Below are 23,594 nucleotides of genomic sequence, written 5' to 3'. Positions count from 1 at the left end.
GCATCACAAGCCATCCTTACCACCTGGAGACTCCATTCGGCGACCAAATGTGGTCTTTTCAACAAGTGATGAAAGCTAGCTTTGATGTCTGCTCAAGAGGCCTCTCGAAACGTTCCTGCTACAACATGGCAGTTTCAAGGGCTCAGGTTCAGGCACACAGAGCTCCTCCCCGAGCCTGAATGGCCTGTAGCCTGGATCTGGCCAAGACCCTGGGCAGCTGAGGGACGGAGAAGCTTGCAGAAGTGCTAAGCATGTCCCGAGGGAAGGAAGAGGCGCCTGCAGACACGCACAGTGACTCTACCCACACGCTGGGAGCACAGGCGGAGTGAACAGGTTTTCATCGAAATCAAAGCTTTCGGGGATTGTTACTGTGATTAAATCATTCTTTACTTCTGAGGGGAAATTCATTTCCTCTGAACATCCATGTGGTGGGCTGGAGAATCAAAAAGAGCTGCAAGGCTCTTTGCTAACATCGGTCCTGGCCGAGGTCACGTGTCATGTTCCCAAGGAATGTTCCAGAAAACCATGCCCTGGTAATGCTTATGGTGGAACTGAAAGGCACGCTCCTGTCCTTCCCCCCCAACCAAAAGTAACCCTGGGTCTCTGCATTAAGAAGGCGTGGGTGCTCAGCGCACCCCCCAGAGGAGGACCTGAGAAGGAGGAGCTGCCTGGATGGAGGGCAAAGGGATAACATTGGGGTTTGCTCTCCATCCTCCTTGGGCCGTGTAAGAGGAGGGGGAAGAAGGCGTCCTTGAAGCTATTAATAAATTCCAGTGGGCAGTGATTCTTAAGTTTTGCATAAGTCGGGGGTATTTGCTTACAAGATAACTAAAATTGAGTGTTGACTGCAGGCCAGGCACTGCTCCAAGAGCTCTGCATGAATTATTGCTTTTAAAATCAGTCTCAGCCTCTGCGAGAATGGAGGCCTGGGTCCCACAGCTCAGAAGTGCCAGGGCTGGGCCGGACCTGTGCTCTCAGCCACGAAGAAGGGCCCAGCAGGTGGAGGAAGGCTGGCCTGGGTAGCTGGCGGGGTAGACATCCCTTCCCTTGGAGCAGCCTTGCTCTTGGGGTCCCCCCTGTTGGCGGTGCTCTGCCAGGCCTGGTCTGGAATCTGGCGGAAAAGATCCCTCTCTTCCGGTTTCTTCTGTCCCGGGACGGTCAGGCAAGGACAGAAAGGTCCGATGGGGACAGGAGAAGGCGGACAGCCAACTTGTCAGGAAGTCAGAAGGACGAGGCAGGAGTTTGCTATGGTTTATGCACTCAGATGAGTCTCCTTATAGTGACCTATTAGGAGTTTTGGGGAAAATAATCCAAAAAAACATAATCATCCCTTACTGAGACTCACGGTGGGGGCGCTCAGGACTGTTAGAAGGGGGGGTTTAGTGATTCTCTCTCTTGTTTGGCCCTGTGCGGCGAGCCCTGTTTTGCATTCAGGATTTTCCCCAGGAGGCTCATAACCAGCAGAATCTCCTACACCCGCTGTTTGATCTTCAGCAACTGCAGAGCAAAACCTGCCCTGCTCAGCGCGCTGCCTTTGGGCTGACAGGGCAGGCCGCGCTGTCGGCACGGTGCCCGACGGGGGTCCCTGAAAGCATTTAATCCCCCCACTTAGAGCGGCAGCTTGTGTAGCTCCCCCCACACTTAACCCACCTGACGAAACCTCTCAGTAAAGTATGGGAAGTTACAACCGAGGGTACTGGTGTGCTGTCCGCCTCCACACGCAGCACCTTGCGGCCCACAACTGTGCAGACGGGAGCGACTGAGTCAGGGACCGTCTCTTTGGTCCGGTGCCCCCGATTTAAGATCCTGTGTGTGTCGCTCCACCCTCCTGAGCAAACTCAGCACCCAGAAACATGTGCGGGGATCGCGGTACCCTGAGTGAAAACCAAAGACCCCTAACGAGGGTCTGCGGCTCCGGAGCCTGGAGCGGCCCGTGGCAGTGAGTTTGAAAGGCTCCGAAACGGGGCACTTTCCCGACAGGGCTGCAGGCGGCCTGGGTCCAGGATCTGGCTCCTGCTGGCAGGGACCAGCCATCCTCAGGAGCCCCTGCGAGCTGGGGATTACTTTGGGGCCTAAGACAGGTTCCAAGTGCACACAGGGATGAAGCGGCCATGGATAAGGTGCCCCAAGGAACTCACTTTCTTTAGCTGTCAGACCGATGGGAAAGAGCAGCGAATCCACTGATTCCCCAGGTCTGGCCCAAGGAGAGGTCAGGAGACACCAGGAGGGGTCTGCCAGGGGGTAGGGCTGATCCCAAGGCCCTTTTCAGGGCTTGAACTAGGCACTCCTCTGGCCAGAAGTAACCTCTTGTGGCCAGATTATTCTCACTCTCTCCATCCCCCCAGCCCATTTCTAGAACTTTCTTTTCAGTTTTGCAATCCACTTCCTCACAGTGGTGGCCTTTCTGGACTCCCATATTTATGCTACCAGTGTGCTTGCAGACAAGACGGTGCTGTCCCCTCCAGGCGATGGGGCCACCTCTGCCTCGTTCATCTCTGTGTCCAGGCCCAGCACCAGCCTGGCCACGGGGCAGGGGCAACATTAGGCACACGCCAAATTTACGAGCTGAACCGATAACCAGACAGACAGACATAAAGATGCTCTATGTTGCTACTGAAGGCAGATGGCTCCTTCTTAACAGATGCAGTGATTTCATTATCTGTGACCAGCAGGTAGACAGGCTGCCAAATAACCGACCGCCTGTGGGGAACAGCAGGAGAAGAAACAGACGAGTGAGTGGTCCACAGTCAGTCAGACCTGCTGTGGGACCCTGACTGGCCCACCACGCCCAGCATGCTGGATGATGTCCAGCACCTCACTCACCGCCGGGAGCTTTCTACCTAACGTCAACTATCCAATATGCCACAGGAAAACACTGCTCCGAGCCTTCTCACTTGAGACTGCTTTGTTCTCCAGCATCATGGAGGTCGGGCTTATCCATTAGCGAGTTCATGCATCTGCAAGTTTCCAGATCCCTCATCTGCTCCCCATCCCAAATGAAAACCTCCCCAAAACACGCATTGCACCTCATCTCTGAAGCCCCCATGGCACCAAACATAAGCCTTTGTACACAGTAGGTGCTCAAACACAAGTTTCCCATTGTCAATACATCTGCTGACTCTTGTAAGTCAGGAACATGAAAGAACTTTCATGACATCCGATTTCATAAGCCCTTTTGACGTGAAAACGACACCCTCATCTTTCCAATTCTAGCTAAGTATCCACTCCCTCAGAGGCTCCAAGAAATCGCCATCTCCATCCATTCAAGTGAGCAGACTCAAGTCTTTGACCTGCTCTTGTGTGGATAATGTCTCAGTTCTGTCTACGTCCTATCTTTGAAATTCTAAGGCCCTTTAAAGGCTCGTGGGGAAGCTGCGAGCCATGGGATGCCCGCTGGAATTGTGCCTCTTGATTTGGTCTCTGTTGCGTGCTGGTAAGGGAGGTGGCCCTCACACCACAGAGAGGCCACTTTTGTGACTTGTTTGGAACTCCAGGGCCCCCCATTGCACCCTGAGAACTTCACGTGTTGGGGGAGAAACACCAGAAATAATGAATCCACGTTTGGAGGTGAGTCTAACTCACTAGTCTCAGCTGACGTCTCTATTAACCAACCAGTATCTTCTCAAAATGGACCAGTGCAGGCCAATAGCGGACATCTGGCACACTCAGGTGTCTGGAGGGCCACTGGCCTCCAGGTCAAGGCCAGGGTCTGCTCGCCCTGCCCCGGCCCACCGCCCCGTGGTGCCGCACCTCATTTTTCAGGCTCCGGGCGAGGAAATGCTCCGCTACATGCGCGGGCAGCACGTTCTCCAGCAGCACGCGGTTCAGGTTCTCCATGGTTTCTATCTCCTCCCGCTCTTTTTTGAACTTGTTCTTCCATAAGAAGTCTAACCTACAGTAATATTCATTCTGTTACAAGAGGACACAGAGGTAAAGAAACAATAGGCATCTTGTCCTGCCAGAGAGCGGAGGTTTTAAAGAGAAAACAAAAAGAATGAAACAAAACTGAAAAAAGAACCCCCCGAACAGAACGGTCACCCTCCCAACGAAGCCCGCTTCTCCCCCGAAATGTCTCCCAGACAACCCCTCACCTGCATTTGCAAAAAAAACAAGTTCGGGAAAGAACCAGCCTTGGGAACAGGGGGCCGGTGATGTCAGTGACGTGGAAGGCTTCTTGCAAAGTTATGTTAATAAAAAATGGCTCGAATTATCTTTTGAGAAGAGGCATAATAGAATGTAAACAATGAATAAATGAAAAATAGGAAATGCATTAGCCGAGAGAGTGCAATGTTGGATAATTTGCATTCAAAAAATAATAGTGTTCATTTATGGCAGTTAGCCTTTACTATTTGAAAATCAATTTTCTCCTACCACAAAATTCCGAGATTAAGTATTCATTGAAAATTTTCTATTTCCTCATTTAGGATTGCATTGTGCTGAGAGAATGACATTGTATTTACACAGAATTTCGTTTGGGTATCACTTAATTAAGATGTGCCTGCTAGTAAAAACGCACATGTTCATGCTTTATAATGTAGTGAAATTTAATGTTTTTTTAAAAAAACTATTATTATTAACGTAGAGACAGAGAGTCCTGCTTCCTGGCAAAGGGTCTGATTTTGACATCATGTTAGGTCTGCCATGATGTAAATAATTTAATATGGTGAAACAGCCCTGAAAGAATCTTCCTGAAACACAAGGGCCTAATGGGGTGCATTCCAGCACAAACAGTAACTTCCTGACCAGAAAAAAAAAATGCAAAGAAGAAATCAATGCTGGGGGTTTGTTTTATTGGTTTGATTAATTATATTAATGCAGTACAAACACACACAGCCTCTTATGCACAGATGGCGATTAAAAAAAATCACATTTTGAAACCTGAAAGAGTAATGATCATTCATCATTTAGGTTTGATTCAAACCATGTATGATATGCTCAAAAATTATTCCTCCTCCTCTGGTGTGGAATTTATTTTTACTTCGTATAGAGACATTTTTTTTTTAAGACTGCAAAAGAGATATTTTTAATGTTTGTTTGTATTAAATTTTTACATTAATGCCAAATCCTCCACATTCTGCACTTTGAGAAATCATGCCCTACACTTCCTGAAAAAGCCTCTCACTTGGAGAATAGATTATTTGGATGAACCAGTGGTGTGGCTGGTTCTAAAGTAGGACGACTTGGCAATCCGTGATGGTGGCATCAAGAAGACAGAGATGCACGCTCGAGATCAGACAGAGTGACCTGGGGAGGAACCCAGGAGCAGGCAGGGCAGGCAGCAGGCCCAGCTTAGGGGACTGTGCAGGGTTTCCACGAGCCATACTAAGGGGTGGCTCAGGCCTCCCCGGTGACTGAGACTGCATCACGGGCAGCATTTGGTAAATCTCTTACAAAAGGAACAGAGGCACTTTGGGACCAGCTCCATTGGACTGAAAGCGACATTTTGGCCAGTCTTTACCTCCCACCTCCTCAGTCAGTACATTCTGCTGGAGGACCCTCTCCTTGAAGGACAAGCCCATTAGAAACTCATGGAGAAGCCCCCAACAGAAGACAGATGTTTCTATCCCAAACCAGTTGAATTGACTCAATGGTGTCCCCCAGAAAGACAGTTCCAAGTTCTCATCTCCAGTATCTATGACTGTGACCTTTTCTGGAAGTAGACTCTGCAGGTGTAATTAACTTAAGGATCTCAGGAGATCACGTGGGATTGTGGGTGGGCTGTCAGTCCAATGACTGTATCCTTATATGAGAAAGGAGAGGGGATCTGACACAGACCCCCACGGGCAGGACACATGGAGGATGCAGCAGAGGGTCACGGGAAAGCCAACTCTGCCGACTCTGTATGTCCCTCCAACTCAAACAGCAGTCCTGCTTTGTGAACCTTTACCCCTGCATCCTCACCCATCTCCCAGAGTCTGTCTGGGGCCACTCGACAGTTCGCAGGGCCCAGATCCCACGCAGAGATTTGCTCTCCATTTGCGCTGGCAAAGACGAGAGAGAACAGGAAGAGCCTGGGAGAGGCACCAGGCGTCTGGGAGCCTCACTACTGTCTTTCACACCGGGCACAGCCTCGAGGGCAGTTCTTGCTTTGTCTAGTCCTGAAAACAAGCTGAGAACTTGAGGGGTTTACATCTTTCTATGTGGCCAGAAAAGGTGGTCCTGGGCAGGGGGGCAGGCAGCGTGTGATTCCATGCGTTCTTGGGTTCTGAAGCCTCGTACACAGGGACCTCAGCCTAACTGAGGCCACCAGACTGCCACCTGCCTGGATGCACGTTGAAGGAGCCCACCTAGAGTGTGGACCCTCAATGGCAGTTGGTCATTTAAACTTGGGAGAAATACAGGGAATCTTCCTTTCTCAAAAGAGGCCCTTGAACTCAGGCTGGCAATTCTATCACAGATCGTATTTCAATTCAGAGAGCAGAACCCCAGCTCTTTTCCAGGAGGTGTGTTACGGTTTTATTAAGGTATCTTAGATACCCAGAGCAATATTTAGCGTGCTAATTTCCTCAGGAAGCAAAAACATCACCATTGTTTCAAAAAAGATGGTCATGGGGCAGGGGGGGTCATGAGGACAAATGACAACAAAAATAAGTTGCAAAATGTCCATACTGTTGTTTAAAAACACCACCTGGGAAATCGGTGACCCTGAGTCCATGCCTATTTATGAAACTTAAAAACTTTATTTTAAATATCGGACATTTGTGACATAGTTGTATTTTCAGAAGGGTATGCAGAAGCACTACGTCACAAAAACGTGGACGTTCTTATGAGCCCAGAAGACTTGGGACCTTGGTCCTGGCTCATCCTGGCACATCTCCATGTCAGCTTTTAGAGAATGATCATTACCACCACCAGCCCCGTGGGGAGCAGCGACTTTTCAGGCCTCTAGCTGTGTATACGACCTACTGCCAACATCAGTGACAAAACAAGAAGAGACTCCCTGTAAGAATGGGATCAGAGCCATTGTGTGAAATTATGCCCAAGCACAATCTGGAACGTTATCTCACGTCAGTTGGAGAGGAACGGATCAGGGGCGGGCACTGGAGGCAACAACACGTATGTAGTGGTACCGCGTGCTTATCATCTCAGTGACCAATCAAAGAGTGGGGAGAACTCAGTTTGATTTCTAGCTCCTTAAAATACATTGCTGTGAAGCAACCTTGAGTGATCACTCCAGCAGGAGAAAGTGCTGAACCAAACATCCCTGGGACGAAATGGAGAAACAGGCGACCCCGCAGAGGGGGCCACCATGTTTCCCGAGGAGTGATCACGTAGGTGATATTCTGCACGAAAGCCCGTTTCTTTCCCATCTTTCACTTCTAATAGGGTTTCCTGAGAGCGGACAGGCCTTTTCTCTGTGAGTGAGAGCAGAAAGGAGGTCAGTAGTGGAGAAAGCCAGGTTTCGGGAGAAACAAATGAGACCAGGAAAAAAGAACAGGGCATGGTTTCATGGGTTTACTGAAACGTGCAGAGGGTCAAAACTACAAGCCGAAGAATGCAGAACCAAGCACGTGCCAGGGATGGAGGCAGGGTGGGATGGGGAGGAGGGAGAGGTGTTCTAGAACTCTGCAGCAGGACAAAAGCTCAGCTCCAGGGAGCCTGGAGCTCCCAAGAAGGCATGAGGGGAAAGGACAGTGTTTCCAGGCTGCTGGACTAGCAGCCACAGATCTGGCCTCTGCTCTCACTGTGCAATTATTAACTTCCTACTGTTTAACTCTTTAGGTACGTATACATAATTTAATTGGCTTTGCATCTTAGTTGGTTATTTCTATATAAATCGCTTCTCGGCGTCACATCATCCATTCAAGAATTCCAAGCAAACTTTGGAGAAGGCAGAGTGCGTGGTGTGGAATGAGTCTTTGTTCTCTGGGCAATTGTCCTTGTGTGCAGCTAGAGGAAGAATACTGTCCTTGAAAATCCTGTACCCACGGCTTCTCCTTGGAGATCAGAAGTAGGGCAGGAAACCAAGGAGGGACAGTTCCCTTCACATCACAAAAGACGATTTTTGAACAGAGGACTATATCTCTAGGAGTGATTGTGAGTGATGGCAAAGGTGCTCGTACCCACTTCTAAGAAAAAGAAAGAGGCCATCCATTCTGAAATGCAAGCAAAACCCCAGTGGAGGGGGTATTTATCCAAAGAGTGTTCAGCTACTGAGAGAACATTCTTGTCGGCTTACAATACCTACCGTGCTATTTTGAGATTTAGCAGGAAATGGACTCACATCTCTACCGTTCACAAAGTTTGCCTCTTGTGGAAGAAATGAGAGACCTTTTCCCTTTTCTCTGTATCTACGAATACACACCCACATTTCTCGTAAGTGGTAAAATTATTCTGGCGTGTTTGCATGAAAGCAGCTACAGGGCACATCAGCAAAGTGTTATCATTATTATCACTGGGCAGACTCTTTTTTTAGAATTGAAATAGAGTCCACATACAAAGTATTATTAACACAGCACTTGAGAGGAAGTTACGTGGAAAAGCGATGTCTTACCTGTCTACCCAGAACAAGCAGTGTGACGAAGAATATAAAGAGAGACACTGAGCCCATGGTCTTCAGGTCTTTCCAAATGCCTGGTCTATTAGAGAACAAACAGACAGACAGACAAAAACAATACAAAACAACATACATATAAGACTTAGAATTTGAATATCAACCAACTTGAGACCCTCCAGTGCATGTCTTTTTACTCCAGCCAAACACACACCTTCCAGATACATCTTCAGGCCCAGAAATGCATCAAAACAAACCAAAATAATCCCTATTTTGAGAGTTCAGTAACAGAAGATTCTTCCAAATTAACAGACTTCTTACTTTATCTCAAGCTCTAACAAACATAAAAGGAAAGCACAGAGGAATACAAATAGTATTTTCTTTCTCCTTCTGAGATCAATATGGATAATTTGACATATGATTTCTCCAACTGTTAAAGTGATCACTCTCAGAAAGAGACGGTATTCTAGAAATTAACAATCATGTGAGGTAAAAAAGTGAAGCAGGGAACTTAATTTCTACCAGCTACTCTCACCGACGAATTATATAGCTTCTCATAACTTTTTTGGCAGGTAGTTCCAGGTAGTTCTCAGGCCCTCTTTCATATGATTTTGTAACACAAAGGTGAGACACAGATGGAAACTCTTGGTCTACTGCCCCATTTCTCCTTGGGGCCAGGTAGACCCCAGTCATCGATCCCTGCCCGTGTCCTCACCACAACCTTGTAGGCAATGGTCACCCCCATACCTGGAGTCGGCATGTATGGTGGGCACGGGATACCCAGACATTCCTTCCCATGTTACTCTGGGTGTCTCTGTGAGAGTGTTTTCTGGATGAGATTAACATTTGAATCAGTAAACTGAGTAAAGCAGATTACTTTGTAATATAGGTCAGCCTCATCCCATCAGTTGAAGGCTTTAGTAGGAGAAAAGGCTGATCTCCCCCCAAATTAGAGAGAATTCTCTCTTGCCTGACTGCCTCTGAACTCAAACACTGGCTCCTCCTGGCTCTACTGCAGCTTCTGGCCTTCCGTCTCCAACTGGACATGCACGCTTCAGATTTTGGATTTGCCAGCCTCCATAATCGTGTGAACCAATTCCTTATGATAAACTTCTTGACTGATATATATTTATGTAGGATATTTATATCCTATTAGCTCTGTTTCTCTGGAGAATCCTGACTAATACAGCATGGAAGGAGACATCTCTTGCCATCCCTGGGGAATCCCGTGTAGCTGACAAATGAGGATCTCCCACATATAAGAGTAAATAAGACTTGAAAAAGAAATTATGTAATAAGACTTGAAAAAGAAATTATGATTATGTATGGACATATGTCACATAAGCAGCATAGGTCATGTTTAATTAAATTAAATAAATACCAGGTAATTACTTTCTGCTTGTGAGTTGCACTTGCTTTGAGGTTTTCCTGTTTCTCTACTGAGAGGGTTCAAAGGGCTGATGGAATAAGAGGAGTCCATGTGATAGTGAGAGAGCTCAGGTGGGCTTTGGTATAGGATAATCCATGGAGGAACTGAGGTTCCTCTGCTCTATCGATCTGTGGGACCTGGGTTAACCCCTCCAAACATCACTCTTGGCATCAGCCAAAGGGGGTCACATTGCCCATTTATAGGCTGTTTTGGTCACTAGGTCAAGTATTAAGCCCAGCACAAGGCCTGACCATGGGAGGCACTTCATAAATGGCACTTGTGAGTTTCAGTACTAGATGCAGAGTGACAAGGGAGGGGACAGAGCTGGAGAGATAGAGAAAAAGGTAAGAAAATGTAGGTTGGTGAATTATCATTAACAGAGTGGAAGATCCAAGTGCACAGGGAACATGGAAGCAGAATGGCCAGTCTCAGTGCTTGATGGGCTTAAGGACTCAGAGAACTCTCCAGAAAGGCTGAGCCTGCATTAGGGGCTCTTTCCTCCCTCCTAAACCAGCTGGCCTGCAAGCATGTGAGTTCCCCAGCTATAAGGAGGTCACTGGTTCCTGAGCATGAAGTAAGCTGAGAGCTGCCACTTTCCTGCTTGCCCACAACTGATTCTAAGAAATGAAGCTGTTCCCTTTCGAGCCTGTGACAGCTGTGTCTAATGGCACAGCCGAAGGGATGGAGGGGAGCAGATGTTTATAAACAATGCTGGCTGCAATGAATTCTAAACTCTTTTTTTTTTTTCTGTATTGACTATACTGATGCCACACTGCCCAGTCAGTGAAAGTGGTCAGACACAGCCAACGTTCTCACATGTGTGGGTGGAGTTTGACATTTTCATGTTGCTCTGTGAACCTTCTGTTCCTTTGTAATTCCAGGGGTCTGAGATAGCAGCTATGACCTTCCCCTTCTACCCGCACCCCTGTCACTCCCAAACTAAGAGTAAAATGTTAACTCCCAGGTCAGGATCTTGTAGCACCTTCATCAGTACAACCAATCAGAACTCAGGTCCTCCTTGCATTCCCAGGTGAGGGACCAGATGTCCCAAAAAATGCAGAGCCAGCCTAGGTCCCCATAACTGGGGAGAGGGGGACGTAGGACCGTCTTTATGCAATTCAGGGCTTGGCTGGGTTTTCAGTTAATCACACAGAAGATACAGACAAGAAATCTTTTCCTGGAACTCCTCACATTAATGTGTTTGAACATTGGTTTAGGGGACAGAAATGCTCTGCTCCACCCGTCTCCCAGATCTGGAGTCTTTGTGAGGATGAGTGGTGGGAGCTGGGGACCTGGAGGGAGAAGGACAAGAGAAGATAAGACAAGTAGTTGCTGGATGGGACCTAATTGCGCCTTGGAAATAACAAGGCACATCCAGCCTCTAGAATAGAATCACAGGCCAACACACGAATGCCTTTTCCGCTCCTGACCCTGTCTGTCTATTAAGAAGGACTGCCCTGTGCTTTCAAGGATTGCATTTAGGTTTCTCAAAAACTTCTTTTATTCATCCAGCCAAAAAGAATGGCTGATTCCTGTAGGAGACTTTCTCTCCCGTGTGGGCCATGCATGGGCAAGTGCCAGATGGCTCCTGAAGTTTGAATGAGAAATCTGTCCATCCACAGGTGGGTTACCTTGCTCCTTGTGTGCGTGTGGGAGAGGCCAGGAGGAAGGGGAGCAGTGCAGAGGTAGCAGCATCCAGAATAGCTAGAAAAAAATCCCAGGATCTAGACTAGTCAATGGATCCATGATCACATTAGGTTCCTAGGGCTTCTAAAACAATGTACTACAAACTGAGTGGCTCAAAACAATGGACGTTTATTATTTCACAGTTCTGGAAGCCAGATGTCTGACATCAAGGTGCCAGGAGGAAAGTGCTCCTTCTGAAACCTGTGGGGACATCCTTCCTTCTTTCATTATGGCTTCTGGTGGTTGGCCACCAATCTTTGGTGCTCCTTGGCTTGCCACGGCATCATTTCATTCTCTGCCTCCATCATCAAATGGTATTCTCTCAACATGGCCATCTTCTTATAAGGAAACCAGCCATGTTGGGTTAGGTCTCACCCTACTCCAGCAGGACTTCATCTCAACTAAATTTGTCGGCAACAACCCTATTCCAAGTAAGGTCACATTGTGAGGTACTGGGGGTTACGACTTCACCATGTCTTCTTTTGGGAGACACAAGCCAGCCTATGACACTTGTGTTGGTCATTTACATAAAAATGACAGCTAGTTGGATGTGAGGCCTCCTTCTCTCTCTCCTTTAAGTTTTAAGGTTGAAATCCATTCTGGACTTTCCCCTTGTCTGGTTGTGCCATCCCTGAGTGATGAAGTAGGGGACACAGCACTAATATAACTGAGAAAGTTTCTAACTCAGTGACCGTTCTAGCCAAAATGTGACTGAATATGCTTTCTTTCATACCTAAAAATTGGGCTCTGGAGACTTAGATGCCCAAACGAGCCTGCAGCCACACACTAATTTACAGTGGGCCCTCACCCTGAGGCTGTTAATGGAGCGATCATTGTGGCCCTCAAGTTTTGAGAGTATAAAAGATCAAAGAAACCTACAAAATTGGATGAGCAATATGGAGGAAATGCCTGGTGGACCAGTCTCTAACCTAAAGGCAAATTATTCAGTTGAGGTAAAAAATGACATTTTTAATTCTCAGGAGAGAAAGCAGTCCAGGCATGGAGACACAAACATGATCTTATATTTAAAATCTTTATGTTTTCCTAGGTGATATAGGCCTCTCTTATTTTTAAGAAGAAAAGTATCTAAAGAAACTCAGGATTATATGGTAATTCTATTTTTTGTTGTTCCAAGTTTTTATTTAAATTCCAGTTAGTTAACATAGAGTGTAATATTGGTTTCAGGAGTAGAATTTAGTGATTCATCACTTACATACAACACCCAGTGCTCATTACAAGTGCCCTCCTTAATCCCCAACACCCATTTAACCCACCCCCCACCCACTTCCCTCCAGCAACCCTCAGTTCATTCCCTATTGTTAAGAGTCTCTCATGGTTTGCCTACCTGATTTTATCCTATTTTATTTTTCTTCCCTTTCTCTATATTCACCTGTTTTGTTTCTTAAATACCACATATGAGTGAAATCACATGGTATTTGTCTTTCTTTGACTGACTTATTTCACTTAGCATAATATACTCTAGTTCCATCCATGTTGTTGCAAATGGCAATTTCCTTTTCATGGCTGAGTAATATTCCATTGTATATATATATACCCCCTCTTCTTTATCCATTCATCAGTCGATGGACCTTTGGGCCCTTTCCATAATTTGGCTATTGTTGATAATGCTACTATAAACATCGGGGTGCATGTACCCCTTCGGATCTGTATTTTCGTAGTGCAACTGCTAGGTCGTAGGGTAGCTCTATTTTTAACTTCTTGAGGAACCTCCATACTGTTTTCCAGAGTGGCTGCACCAGATTGCATTCCCACCAACAGTGTAGGAGGGTTCCCCTTTCTCTGCATCCTCGCCAACATCTGTTGTTTCCTGAATTGTTAATTTTAGCCATTCGGACAGGTGTGAGGAGGTATCTCATCGTGATTTTAATTTGTATTTCCCTGACGATGAGTGATGTTGAATATCTTTTCATGTGTGTGTTAGCCATCTGGATGTCTTCTTTGGAAAAATGTCTATTCATGTCTTCTGCCCATTTCTTAACTGGATTATTTATTTTTTAGGTGTTGAGTTTGATAAGTTCTTTATAGATTTTGGATACTAACCTTTATCAGATATGTCATTTGCAAATATCTTCTCCCAATCTGTAGGCTACCTTTTAGTTTTGTTGATTGTTTGCTTTGCTGTGCAGAAACTTTTTATCTTGATGAAGTCCCAATGGTTCATTTTTGCTTTTGTTTCCCTTGCCTCTGGAGATGTGTCTAGTAAGAAGTTGCGGTGGCCGGGGTCAAAGAGGTTGCCGCCTGTGTTCTCATCTAGGATTTTGATGGTTTCCTATCTCACATTTAGGTCCTTCATCCATTGGGAATTCTATTTTTAAATTTTTGAGACACCTCCATACTGTGTTCCAGAGTGGCTACACCAGCTTCATTCCCACCAACAGTGTAAGACGGTTCCCATTTCTCCATATCCTCACCAACACCTGTGGTTTCTTGTGTGTTTTTTCAAAAATATTTTATTTATTTATTTGAGAGAGAGAGAGCATGAGAGAGAGAGAGAGAGAGAGAGAGATCAGGAGCAGGGGGGAGGGGCAGAGGGGGAAGCAGACTCCCCACTGAGCAGGGAGCCCAACGTGGGACTTGATTCCAGGACACTGGGATCATGACCCGAGCTGAAGGCAGATGCCTAGCTGCCTGAGCCACCCAGGTGCCCTCTTGTGTGTTTTTATCCATCCAGCCAGTCTTGCCTTTTGGGTAGAGAATTCACTTCATTTCCATCGAGAGTAATATTGATTGGCAAGGACTTTCTAATGCTCTGTTACTAATGGTTCTCTGGCTGTTCTTTAGTTCCTCTGTTCCTTTCTTCCTTGAGTTTTTGTGTTCCTTGAAGTTTTTCATCGCTTTCTTCAATCTGATAGAGCAGTTAACCCCTCAAGTCTTTATTAACTGAGTCTGGGATGGAAATACCTTGAGGATACCTGAGAAGGTCCCTGGTCACACCTCTTCCTCCCTCTCGTGGAGGAGTTCTTAAGCTTTCGCACCTCCTCTCCATCGGGCAGGGCACCAGGCAGAGTACTCACAGCCTCCTTTTGTTTTCCCAAACAAAACTTGCCTGGCCCTCAAGATTCGAGCTGACTTTGTGTGTGTGCTCACTAGCCATCTGCCAAAGCTCGCTGTCTTCTCTGCCACTGGGAGCTTGGGCAGGGATCTGGTCACAGGGTCAGGGTGTGGGAGGTGTGGGGATCAGTGGGCGAGGTGTTCCCAGAATCTCCTGGGCAGGCTTCTCGATGGAGGCCACGATGCAGTGAGTAGGATCTGCGTCCCTGGAAGGCCCTTCGAGAGTCCCTATCTGTCCCTGCCCAGCTGCTCCCTGCCCCCATCATGCAGCTCAGGACTCAGCACTGTGGATGCTCGCTCGCATGGGAGGTCTCCCTTGGGCCTCAGCTGTGCCCTCCTGGAGGACAGGGGGTGTGGGTAGAGTCAAGCCATTCCTCTTAACCACTGCAGTGCGTTCAGACAGTGGGCTGGAACTTCTGCTGTGGAAACCAGGACTTGCCCCAAGGCTCTGTCTGTGGGTCACTGGTCAAGTGTTTTCTAGGGCCCCCTGGACCATGGCCAAGACAGGCTGGAGCTGGTTCACGGCTGCTGCACGGCTCACAGCCCGGGGCCCATATGCCTATTACCTGACCCTCAAGTGTGTGAGATGCCTCTCGGACCCCGTGGCATATGCTGTTGGATCCCCCAGCTCCTGCAACAGCACTTTTGTCCCTGGACAGATGTCAAATCACTGGAGCTGGTGGGTGTGGTGGTGGCAAAGACAAGAGACATCTTATTCTGCCATGATGCTGAAGTCCCTTCCTTCTTGCGCTTCTGAATCCCCACAGTTCTCCAAGGTCTTCCCAGCATTAGTCAGTTCTGGGCCCTCTAACACATGCCTGGCCCACAAGCTCGTCCTTTCCTAGGTGTGCAGGATAAGCTTAACCACGACATCCTGACAAGTCTCTGGCCTTCTGATGAAACCTGATTTTCTTATAGAGTCTTTTTGGGAAATTCGCCTTCTTTTTTATTTTTTAAAGATTTATTTATTTGAGAGAGAGAGAGCGTGCGGGGGGAGGGGCAGAGGGAGAGGGAGAGGGAAAATCTTAAGCAGACTACACGCCCAGCATGGAGCCCAAAGTGGAGCTCCATCTCTTGACCCCGAGATCATGGCCTGAGTCGAAATCAAGAGTCAGACACTTAACTGACTGAGCCACCCAGGAGCCCATGTGATCTTCTTGACAGCAGAGACTACACTGCCTTCATCTCTGTGCTCAGGCTCCAGCACTCAGGCCTGGCATACAAAGGGTGTTCAATAAAAGTGTATCATAAAAACAGATGAATAACTGGATGAATAATCATGTTGGTTGAAACCTAAGGGGCTTCCTTTCTAGACACTCTTTCCTCTCCTCTTTGTCCAGCTGGACAAAGATTCACCAGAATCCTATGCAGTCTTCCAGAGAGGGTGGCCCAATGTCACCCCAGGACAGATGGCCCACAGCCTTGTGCTTTCTCAGAGTGTCACTCACAAATGCCAATCAAGACATTCTGGGCTGGAACAGACTACCACATGGAGGGACAAGCTCACGCTGAGCAATGAGCCCTGTAGGCAGCTGCGGGTCAGGAGACATGACAAAGCCGGGGCTGGGAGATAGCACTGGCCTCTGCTATGGATGTAATATGCACCCATGAATGTGGCTGTGGTTTCGTTCTGTGGAGATAATTTTAACTGGGAAGCAACTGGTCTATCGGTGCAGTAAGACAGAGGGCTATGCATGGCTTCAGCATCAGAGATGGAGGAACTGATGATATGACGTATGTATTCTGCAGTCTATGGGCACAGGCTTTGTGAAATCTCCTTTCTCCCCTTATTCTAAAATCAAACAAAACAAAAGAGCCAAAAATCAAGTATCCTCCTGCAAGTGGATCCACATCACAGCAGATCTCTGAGTTTAGATAACCAAGTAGCTCACTAATGGTTGCTTTTTATAGAAAAAAAGAAAGCTTGGTGGAATTTGAGTAGCCCTAGGATGACTTGCTTTTTCATTAAATTGGCAGCTTGGACGACCCATCTCCTTCTCCGGCCTCCCAGGCGGCTGCTAGTGGGTGTCAGCCACCCAGAAACGCGTGTTCCTTACTTTCTGGAGCTGGAACAGGTAGCAGGAATCAGAAAGGGCAAGAGAAGCTGAGATATTAAGCTTGAAAGTAATTTCAAAACTATTCAACATTAACTAGGATATAGGATGGTTAGAATGCTAATCTGGAATACATTTTTAATTTAAAAGTGGAGACTTTAGAGGAATTTCAGGTGCTTTGGAATACCCCCAGGCCCTTCACCCCAGAGGTGGATATGCGATGCTCTCCTGCCTTTCTGCTGATCCTGATTAATGCTCTAGTTCTTCCTCAAGACTCTCAGGGAGCTCATCACTGGCTGATCCCAAGTTGGGGCACTGTCAAAATGGGTCACAAAATCTCAAATTCTGTGTCTTGAATGAGACGCAGGAGAAACAGAGAAAGCAGAACAATGCCACATTGAAGGTGTGTAATTCATAGCTCTCAGTGATAGACGTTTGAGTATCTCCATCACTGTCATTGATATGGAGCTTTAAGGAGTTAGAATTACACAGACATTTCCACCAGCAACCATCCAGAGCTCCTGAATGAGGCTGGGCACTGGGTATCGCTGCTTACTTACACGCCTTAGTTATGTGCTGTCCACAGAGGACTTGTCTTATTTGGCGAAGTGCTCAAACAGAGCTGGTTAGCCCACGGAGTTCCTTGTTATCTCCTCTGTTCAAGCTCTCCCACCCCTTTACCTCTTCAGAATTATAAGGCACATTTCCCTCAGTCAGGTGAATTAGTATCATTCTGGGTCCATATTAAATGGTAATACTCATCCCTCATTTTTAGTTCTGTAAGGTAAAAACTCACAGGAAAAATCTGACAGTGTGTTGCAGACTCTGAGGCAAGCCTTTGACATGGGAAGGGTGGGTCTTTGAAACAAAAACATCTTCCAGCAATATCAACGCTCATCACCATCACCATCAGTGGGAAGAGCGCCTGGGGTCCCCAGCCACATTGGCTGAGGGCTTTGGCAGACATCATAGGAAGGAACAAGAATCGTTATTAATTGGTTCAGTAAAGCATCCTGTCCTCACAGAAAGATGGACGATGTTGTAAATGCCGAAGAAGGAGGAGATATGTTGTTCTGGACCTTCTAAATACCAGAAACCTCTGAGCTTCCTTCATCATGAGGACTTACCAGAATCTCATGAACGCAGATAATGATAGGTATTGTGGCATCGCTGGCCTCCATTTAATGAATTGTTCATGGCATATCCTCTCAAAGTGGTCTTTTTATCTCCTTTAGAGTAGGCTTTCCACATTCGTCAAACTGTAAGAGTATCTCTGATGCCATTTTCTAAATTATCCATTAATCTGGAGATTTTCTAGTGCATACTTCTCCTGTTTCCTTTGCTGACCCCACTGGCAAAAACTTCCCTATTGACTTGTACCATCCTGTTGGCCGGTCCATGATCAATGTCACGTGTGGTTCTGAGAAGGTCCCTGAAACATGGGTCACGGTGAACTCACATACAGGACAAAAGTGCCGTCCAACTGTGTATTCAGAAGATGGCCTGGCATTGCCTTGTGAGCTGAAATGCCCTCTCGGACTCGCCCTTGAAATATAAGCCTACAAACAAAGCTGATGCTGTCCCTGAAAAGACACATCTTCAATGAGCCTCTGTCTTCAGGGAAGCAGATAAGGTGAGACTTTTTGTTACAGCCAGTACTGGGGCCCTTCTGATTATTCGGGGGTGCACCTGCTGTTATTCATGTATCCAACAGATGTTTATCGAGCACATCCTTACTTACCCAATGACAGGCATGGTTATAGGCACTGTGGATATCAGAGTGGTACTTGGTTCAGACCTGCTCTGTCCTCGATTCGAGAGTATCTATTGTCTGCATCATAGGAAAGGAGACGGCAGTCAACAGAGCCCCAGCTGATTCATCCAGGGGGGATACTCTCCACCTCTGCAGAGTGAGAGGGCTGCTCAGTCTTCAGCAGAAGCTTGGGGTAGGTCTGCTGACAGTGCTCGGGGCCAACATGGAGGCCAATCCAGAGGCCAAGGTGGGCACCAAGGACACTCCCACTGCCACAGCCAAGCACACATTCCAGAAAGAAGACCAGGACAAGAGCCAGGAAGCCAGGAGTGGAAAGGGAGGGCAAGGATGCAAAGACCAGAAATAAGTCGGAAAAGGGACAGGACCAAGCTCATCTTCAGTGACACAGATGAGCTCAATCAGGAACGGATGTGCTGCATGGCACTCCTGTGAGCCAGCTCCCTCTGTGAAGGGGGCCTCTGGCTTGGAATTTAGGAATGTTCCAGCTCAAGGCACTGCCCCAGAGCAGGGGGCTTTTGTTTTTCTAAGGATCCTAGTGTTCTGTCGGAAAGAGTGTGTCAGCATCGACACAAGGCAAAGGATGGGGAAACCCCTAGCAGGTGTTTGATGGGAAAAATCTCTTGAATCTTAGAGAACAAAGAACACATTGGCATGAGTCCCAGAGTTACATCAAACATACACTGAGGCTGGAGAAATCAGGAGGGAGGTGAAGACTCTTGCTCTTAGGAGTCTCTCATTTGGGGTTAGTTTTCAACTGACATTGAGAAAATGTGTTAATTTCAAGATATTGTGTTACTCTGCCAGTAACAGTCATCATTGGGTGGAGGAATGCTTCTTCATTCTGGGGTGTGGAAATGTCAGAACCCTACAGTGAGGAGGAGGAAGATGGGGAGGCAGGTCCCTGAGGCTTCTCGGGTCAGCCCTCTCTAGCTGTAAGGTTCTTATAAAGACAAAACTAGAAGACACACAAAAGACCTTGAAGGAAACGAAAGGACTCTGAAAGTAAACACTCCTTTTCTTCAACCAAGGAATAACTCTACTGCTGCTCAGTTGTAAGCAGAGATCGTGTGTCTGTCTCTGGTCCCCAGAAGTCATTCTCTCTCCATCAGAAGCTCGCTAATCTAATTTCCTCTTTTTCTTTGGATGTGTAGCATATTCAGGAGCTTCAAATTTAATAAAGGGAAATTCAGCAGCATCGTCAGCTGTGCATAAAAATCAGTAACACCGCATTTATGTAGGGATTTGACATGGGCTCTCTGGGTATAGTAGAGAAATATTAAAGCACGTTTGCTTGATGACTTTGAGAATTGATTGGGAAATTAACTCCTGATTTCATTCTCATCCTTGCTAAGGAATCATAAACTTTCCTTAATACCATTATGCATTTTTGCAACTCTACTCCTCTCAGCTTGATTACAGATTATTAGGGCTTCATGGTGTGGAGGATGATGGAAATTAAATTATGTGAGGAGAACGCACTCCCGTGGTGTTTCTGAAAGTGTTTTTATTGGTAAGGAATGTGCACACACTGAGGTGCACACTGTACTTGACACTGAGCCTCTAATGGAGGAGTAAGTGGCCATGCACTGAGAACACAAGCCATCTTTCTGGAGCCACACATCTATGAAAATATTTAAGGCGTTTATTTTATGTTAAAAGAAATACAGATAATTTATGGAGGATTATGCCACACGCTTATAGAAAAAATTTAAAGGCTGGTGGGTCCAGAAATAAACCTAGTGCGTGATGTAGAATGTTTTGCCATTAAGATGTGAGATGGAGAATATCATAATGATTACATTTTTTTTCAAGCAGGGGATAAATATTCATTATAAGTATATGGAAGTAATTTGATGGCAAGAAACCTTTTATAAACCTGAGGAGGGGCTTGAGGAACATTCTTCCAATGTTCCCAACCTCAGGGCGGGATACGATCACAGTTGTATCTTTTCTTGAAAGTCAATCTCTTCATAGAACAGAGAGTTGCCAGTTGACAATACTCCCTCCACACAAGGGTAGTTGAGGAAATCTCCCCTAAGAAGTTTAACGCTATAACTTGTGAATCTTCTCTGGTATTTTTGGGTAGGTTGATTCATTTGTTTTGCACTCGGGGGGGCACTTTGCCTGGGGGGCACATTTGGCAGTGTCTGGAGACATCTTTTGTTGTCATGACTTGGGGTGGGTGGTTGTGTCTGGCATCTAGTGGGTAGGGGCCAGGGATCTGCTAAGAATCCTAAAATGCCCAGGACGGTCCCTCCACTGCCCAATGCAATAGAAACTCATTCAGTCCGAAGTATTAACAATACTGAGGAAGAGAAACCCTAGGTTATACTTATCAATGCAGTCCAGAAGGGAACACAAATCACCTCTCTAAACCATTTCCTATCCCCTAATGTATATGATGATACCGATTCTACATAATCTATAACGAAGACACCCACCAGCTTCCTGCACCATCGTTTTAAAGAAACCCACATGCAATGATTGCCGATGACAAGGATATTGCTCATCGACATTTACTCAACACACACTCATGTTATCAATGTCCCGCGACAGAACCAAGGAGAAGGAAAAGGACGCAGGTTACCTCTCAAATAAGACCTGGCTATAGTCGTCTAGGACGTGGGCGTGAGTGTGCAGAAGGATGGTGTTGTAACCCACCAATGCCACCATCATGATCAACATCTTCAACTCGTAGTTCACCCTCAGGAAAACCGAGCAGGAAATCAGTCCCAGAATGCAGCTGTAGATAAAGTACTGGAACAGGGAAAAAGATCAGATGAATTACTCAGGATCTCCTCTGAGAAATGCTGGAGTAAGCATGAAAATTGGGGATCACCACCAAGTTCACTCAGGTAGCTTATGAACTGGCTGTTCATCATTTGCTTCTGGAAAGTGCAAACAATAGGACTCTGTACACCTTTAGAGACTTAAAAAGTTGTAGTACATAGAATCTCTTTTGGCCTTGCAATTCTTTATTTATTAAGAGAATATACATCATTGCAGGAGTTAAAAGCACAAGAAACCCTAGATGTTTGATTAAAAGAGAAACAGTGGGTCTAAAGCAGGAAGGATTTAACAAACTAAAAGCTTTGGCCAGGGTGAGTCACGAATTCCCTGGAAGCGGACAGGCACCCGAAGAAATGGAAAGAATCAGGTGTGAGGAAGAAAGCACATTCCATCCTGTGTGGCCCCAGGAAGCCACGCCGCTCCTGCACGAGGGTGCGCGTTTCTCACTATTTACCATAATGGATATTGTCCAGAAGGGAGAGCCCTGAGGCAACCTTGCTTGGCTCACTCATTCGTGGGGTTACTTTGGGCCAGTGACCTAACCTGGCTGTGACACGGTGTCTTCAGCTATAACATGAGGGGAAGAATGTCCTCCTTTTAAGTCACTGAACAGAGCGAGCAGAGCTTGGACCCCAGAGCCCTGCCAGCCAGGAGTGACTTGCTGAATGAAAGGTCACCAGTCGCACGAGAGCTTTATCTGCTCTACCCCGCCGTTTTTATGAACCAAGGTTAGCTATCAGCATTCCTAGAAGGGAAGCAGCACTCAATAAAGTCTAATAATTTTAATAAAGCATAGATCTAATGATGTTTGATAAACGTGCCTTTATAAAAGAGCCCAGTTTGTAAGGCACTCAATTTTCGTGTCATTATGTGGAATAAGCCATGTACGAGCTGCTTATTCTTGTCACTTGAGCTCTTTTATTTCCCCGGCTAAGGCCGTCCAGAGTCAGCTCTCTAGAAGGCCAGTGATATTAGCTCATCCATCCTGTTCCTGGGGAAGAAAGGAAGGCGAGGAGTGAGCTGCCCTGGTCACACCAAGCACTTCCTTCTCCGCGAGAGGGGCGCTCGGTGTCAGCCCAGATGTTGTACTCGCAAGGACTTGGACCTGGCATGTCAGCTTCACCAGGAAGACCAGCGGTTGTCCCTGATCACACGGCAACTGGGTCAGCCTTTAGGAGGTGAAGCTTTCCCCAGGTGGCTGCATTTACTGGGCCCTGAGGGTTCTAAGCATCCTTTCTCTGGCCCAAATTACCTTCCCAATGTCAGTTCTCCCCGATGCTGACACCACTCCCCCTACAACAGAGAAGAAGAGGAGGAAAAGAGGGAAGAGATGTGTCCGGATGGGGCTGTTCAGGCTGGCCGAGAGGAAAGACAGAATCGGGACACCCGTGAGAGCAGGTGGGAGCAATGGCTCAGTCTCCCCCGAAGCAGGAGGCCAGGGAGGAGGCGCAGGCTCTGAAGCCAGTCCTTATTTCCACGGAGTTCGGCCACTGTTACCTTCAGAGGGCAGGCGTGAGGGCTCATGGCAGGATGCGCACCAGGCCTGGGGACAGCCACTGGACGCGGACCAGGCAGCTCTGCCGAGGGCCTGGGGAGGTCCCCTCAGGGCAGGGAATGTGCTCAGCAGCCTGACAGGGAGGCTCGTTCCTACTAAATCTGGTAAGATACAGGCTTCTACTTCTCACATCTTTTTTTAGTTCATTTTTCTGCTAACTCATTATTATATTTTTCTAAAGCATCACTCCAAGACAGATTGGAAATTAAAAAAAAAAAAAAAAGAAACAAAATGAAAAGAGGGCCTTCCTCATGAAGAGTCTGAAGGGCCCTGATTTACAACCTAGCAGTCTTTCAGTCAGTAATCAAGGGTATTCTAGAACCTCTCCTTAAAAGCCAAGAAATTGCCCTGGGAGCCGGCGGGGGGGGAGTGGGGGAGGCTCTCAGTTCCGACAGGATGCTGCTACTAAAATAATGCTGAAAACCATAGAATGAACATTATCAACAAGGTCAGCCTAATGGAAGAAGCAGAGTCAGGAACCACGGTGTGTATCAACGTAGGCATGGGGGGGGGGGGTGCAGATAGGACCGTAAACGTTTTCTTTAACATCCGTCATAGAAGATAGGTGCCAATACCTATGCAAATATGCCTATGGTTTCACTTTTTTTTTTTTAAAGATTTTATTTATTTTTTAGAGAGCGAGCGAGAGAGAAACAGCATGAGAGGGGAGAGGGTCAGAGGGAGAAGCAGGCTCCCCGCTGAGCCGGGAGCCCGACGTGGGACTCGATCCCAGGACCCTG

The 23,594-nt window shown here is 46.9% G+C and overlaps 1 protein-coding gene across 1 annotated transcript in view; it reads right to left on the bottom strand.

The window, feature by feature from the left end:
• ADCY2 (adenylate cyclase 2) overlaps positions 1-23,594 on the bottom strand; it is a 369,586-nt gene that overhangs the window by 27,268 nt on the left and 318,724 nt on the right. Inside the window, exons 16-18 of the mRNA XM_081825785.1 lie at positions 21,097-21,266; positions 8,495-8,579; positions 3,751-3,909 (exon numbers count right to left, since the gene is read on the bottom strand). Coding sequence (XP_081681911.1) covers positions 3,751-3,909; positions 8,495-8,579; positions 21,097-21,266 — 414 coding nt within the window. The remainder of the gene's footprint in view (positions 1-3,750; positions 3,910-8,494; positions 8,580-21,096; positions 21,267-23,594) is intronic.

This window comes from Leptonychotes weddellii, chromosome 7 (genome assembly GCF_054177405.1).
Source record: "Leptonychotes weddellii isolate Sample4059 chromosome 7, ASM5417740v2, whole genome shotgun sequence".
In the NCBI taxonomy this organism is placed as follows: domain Eukaryota; kingdom Metazoa; phylum Chordata; class Mammalia; order Carnivora; family Phocidae; genus Leptonychotes; species Leptonychotes weddellii.
The sequence above is the reverse complement of the archived record's forward strand: the minus strand, read 5'-3'. Positions and strand labels throughout refer to the sequence as shown.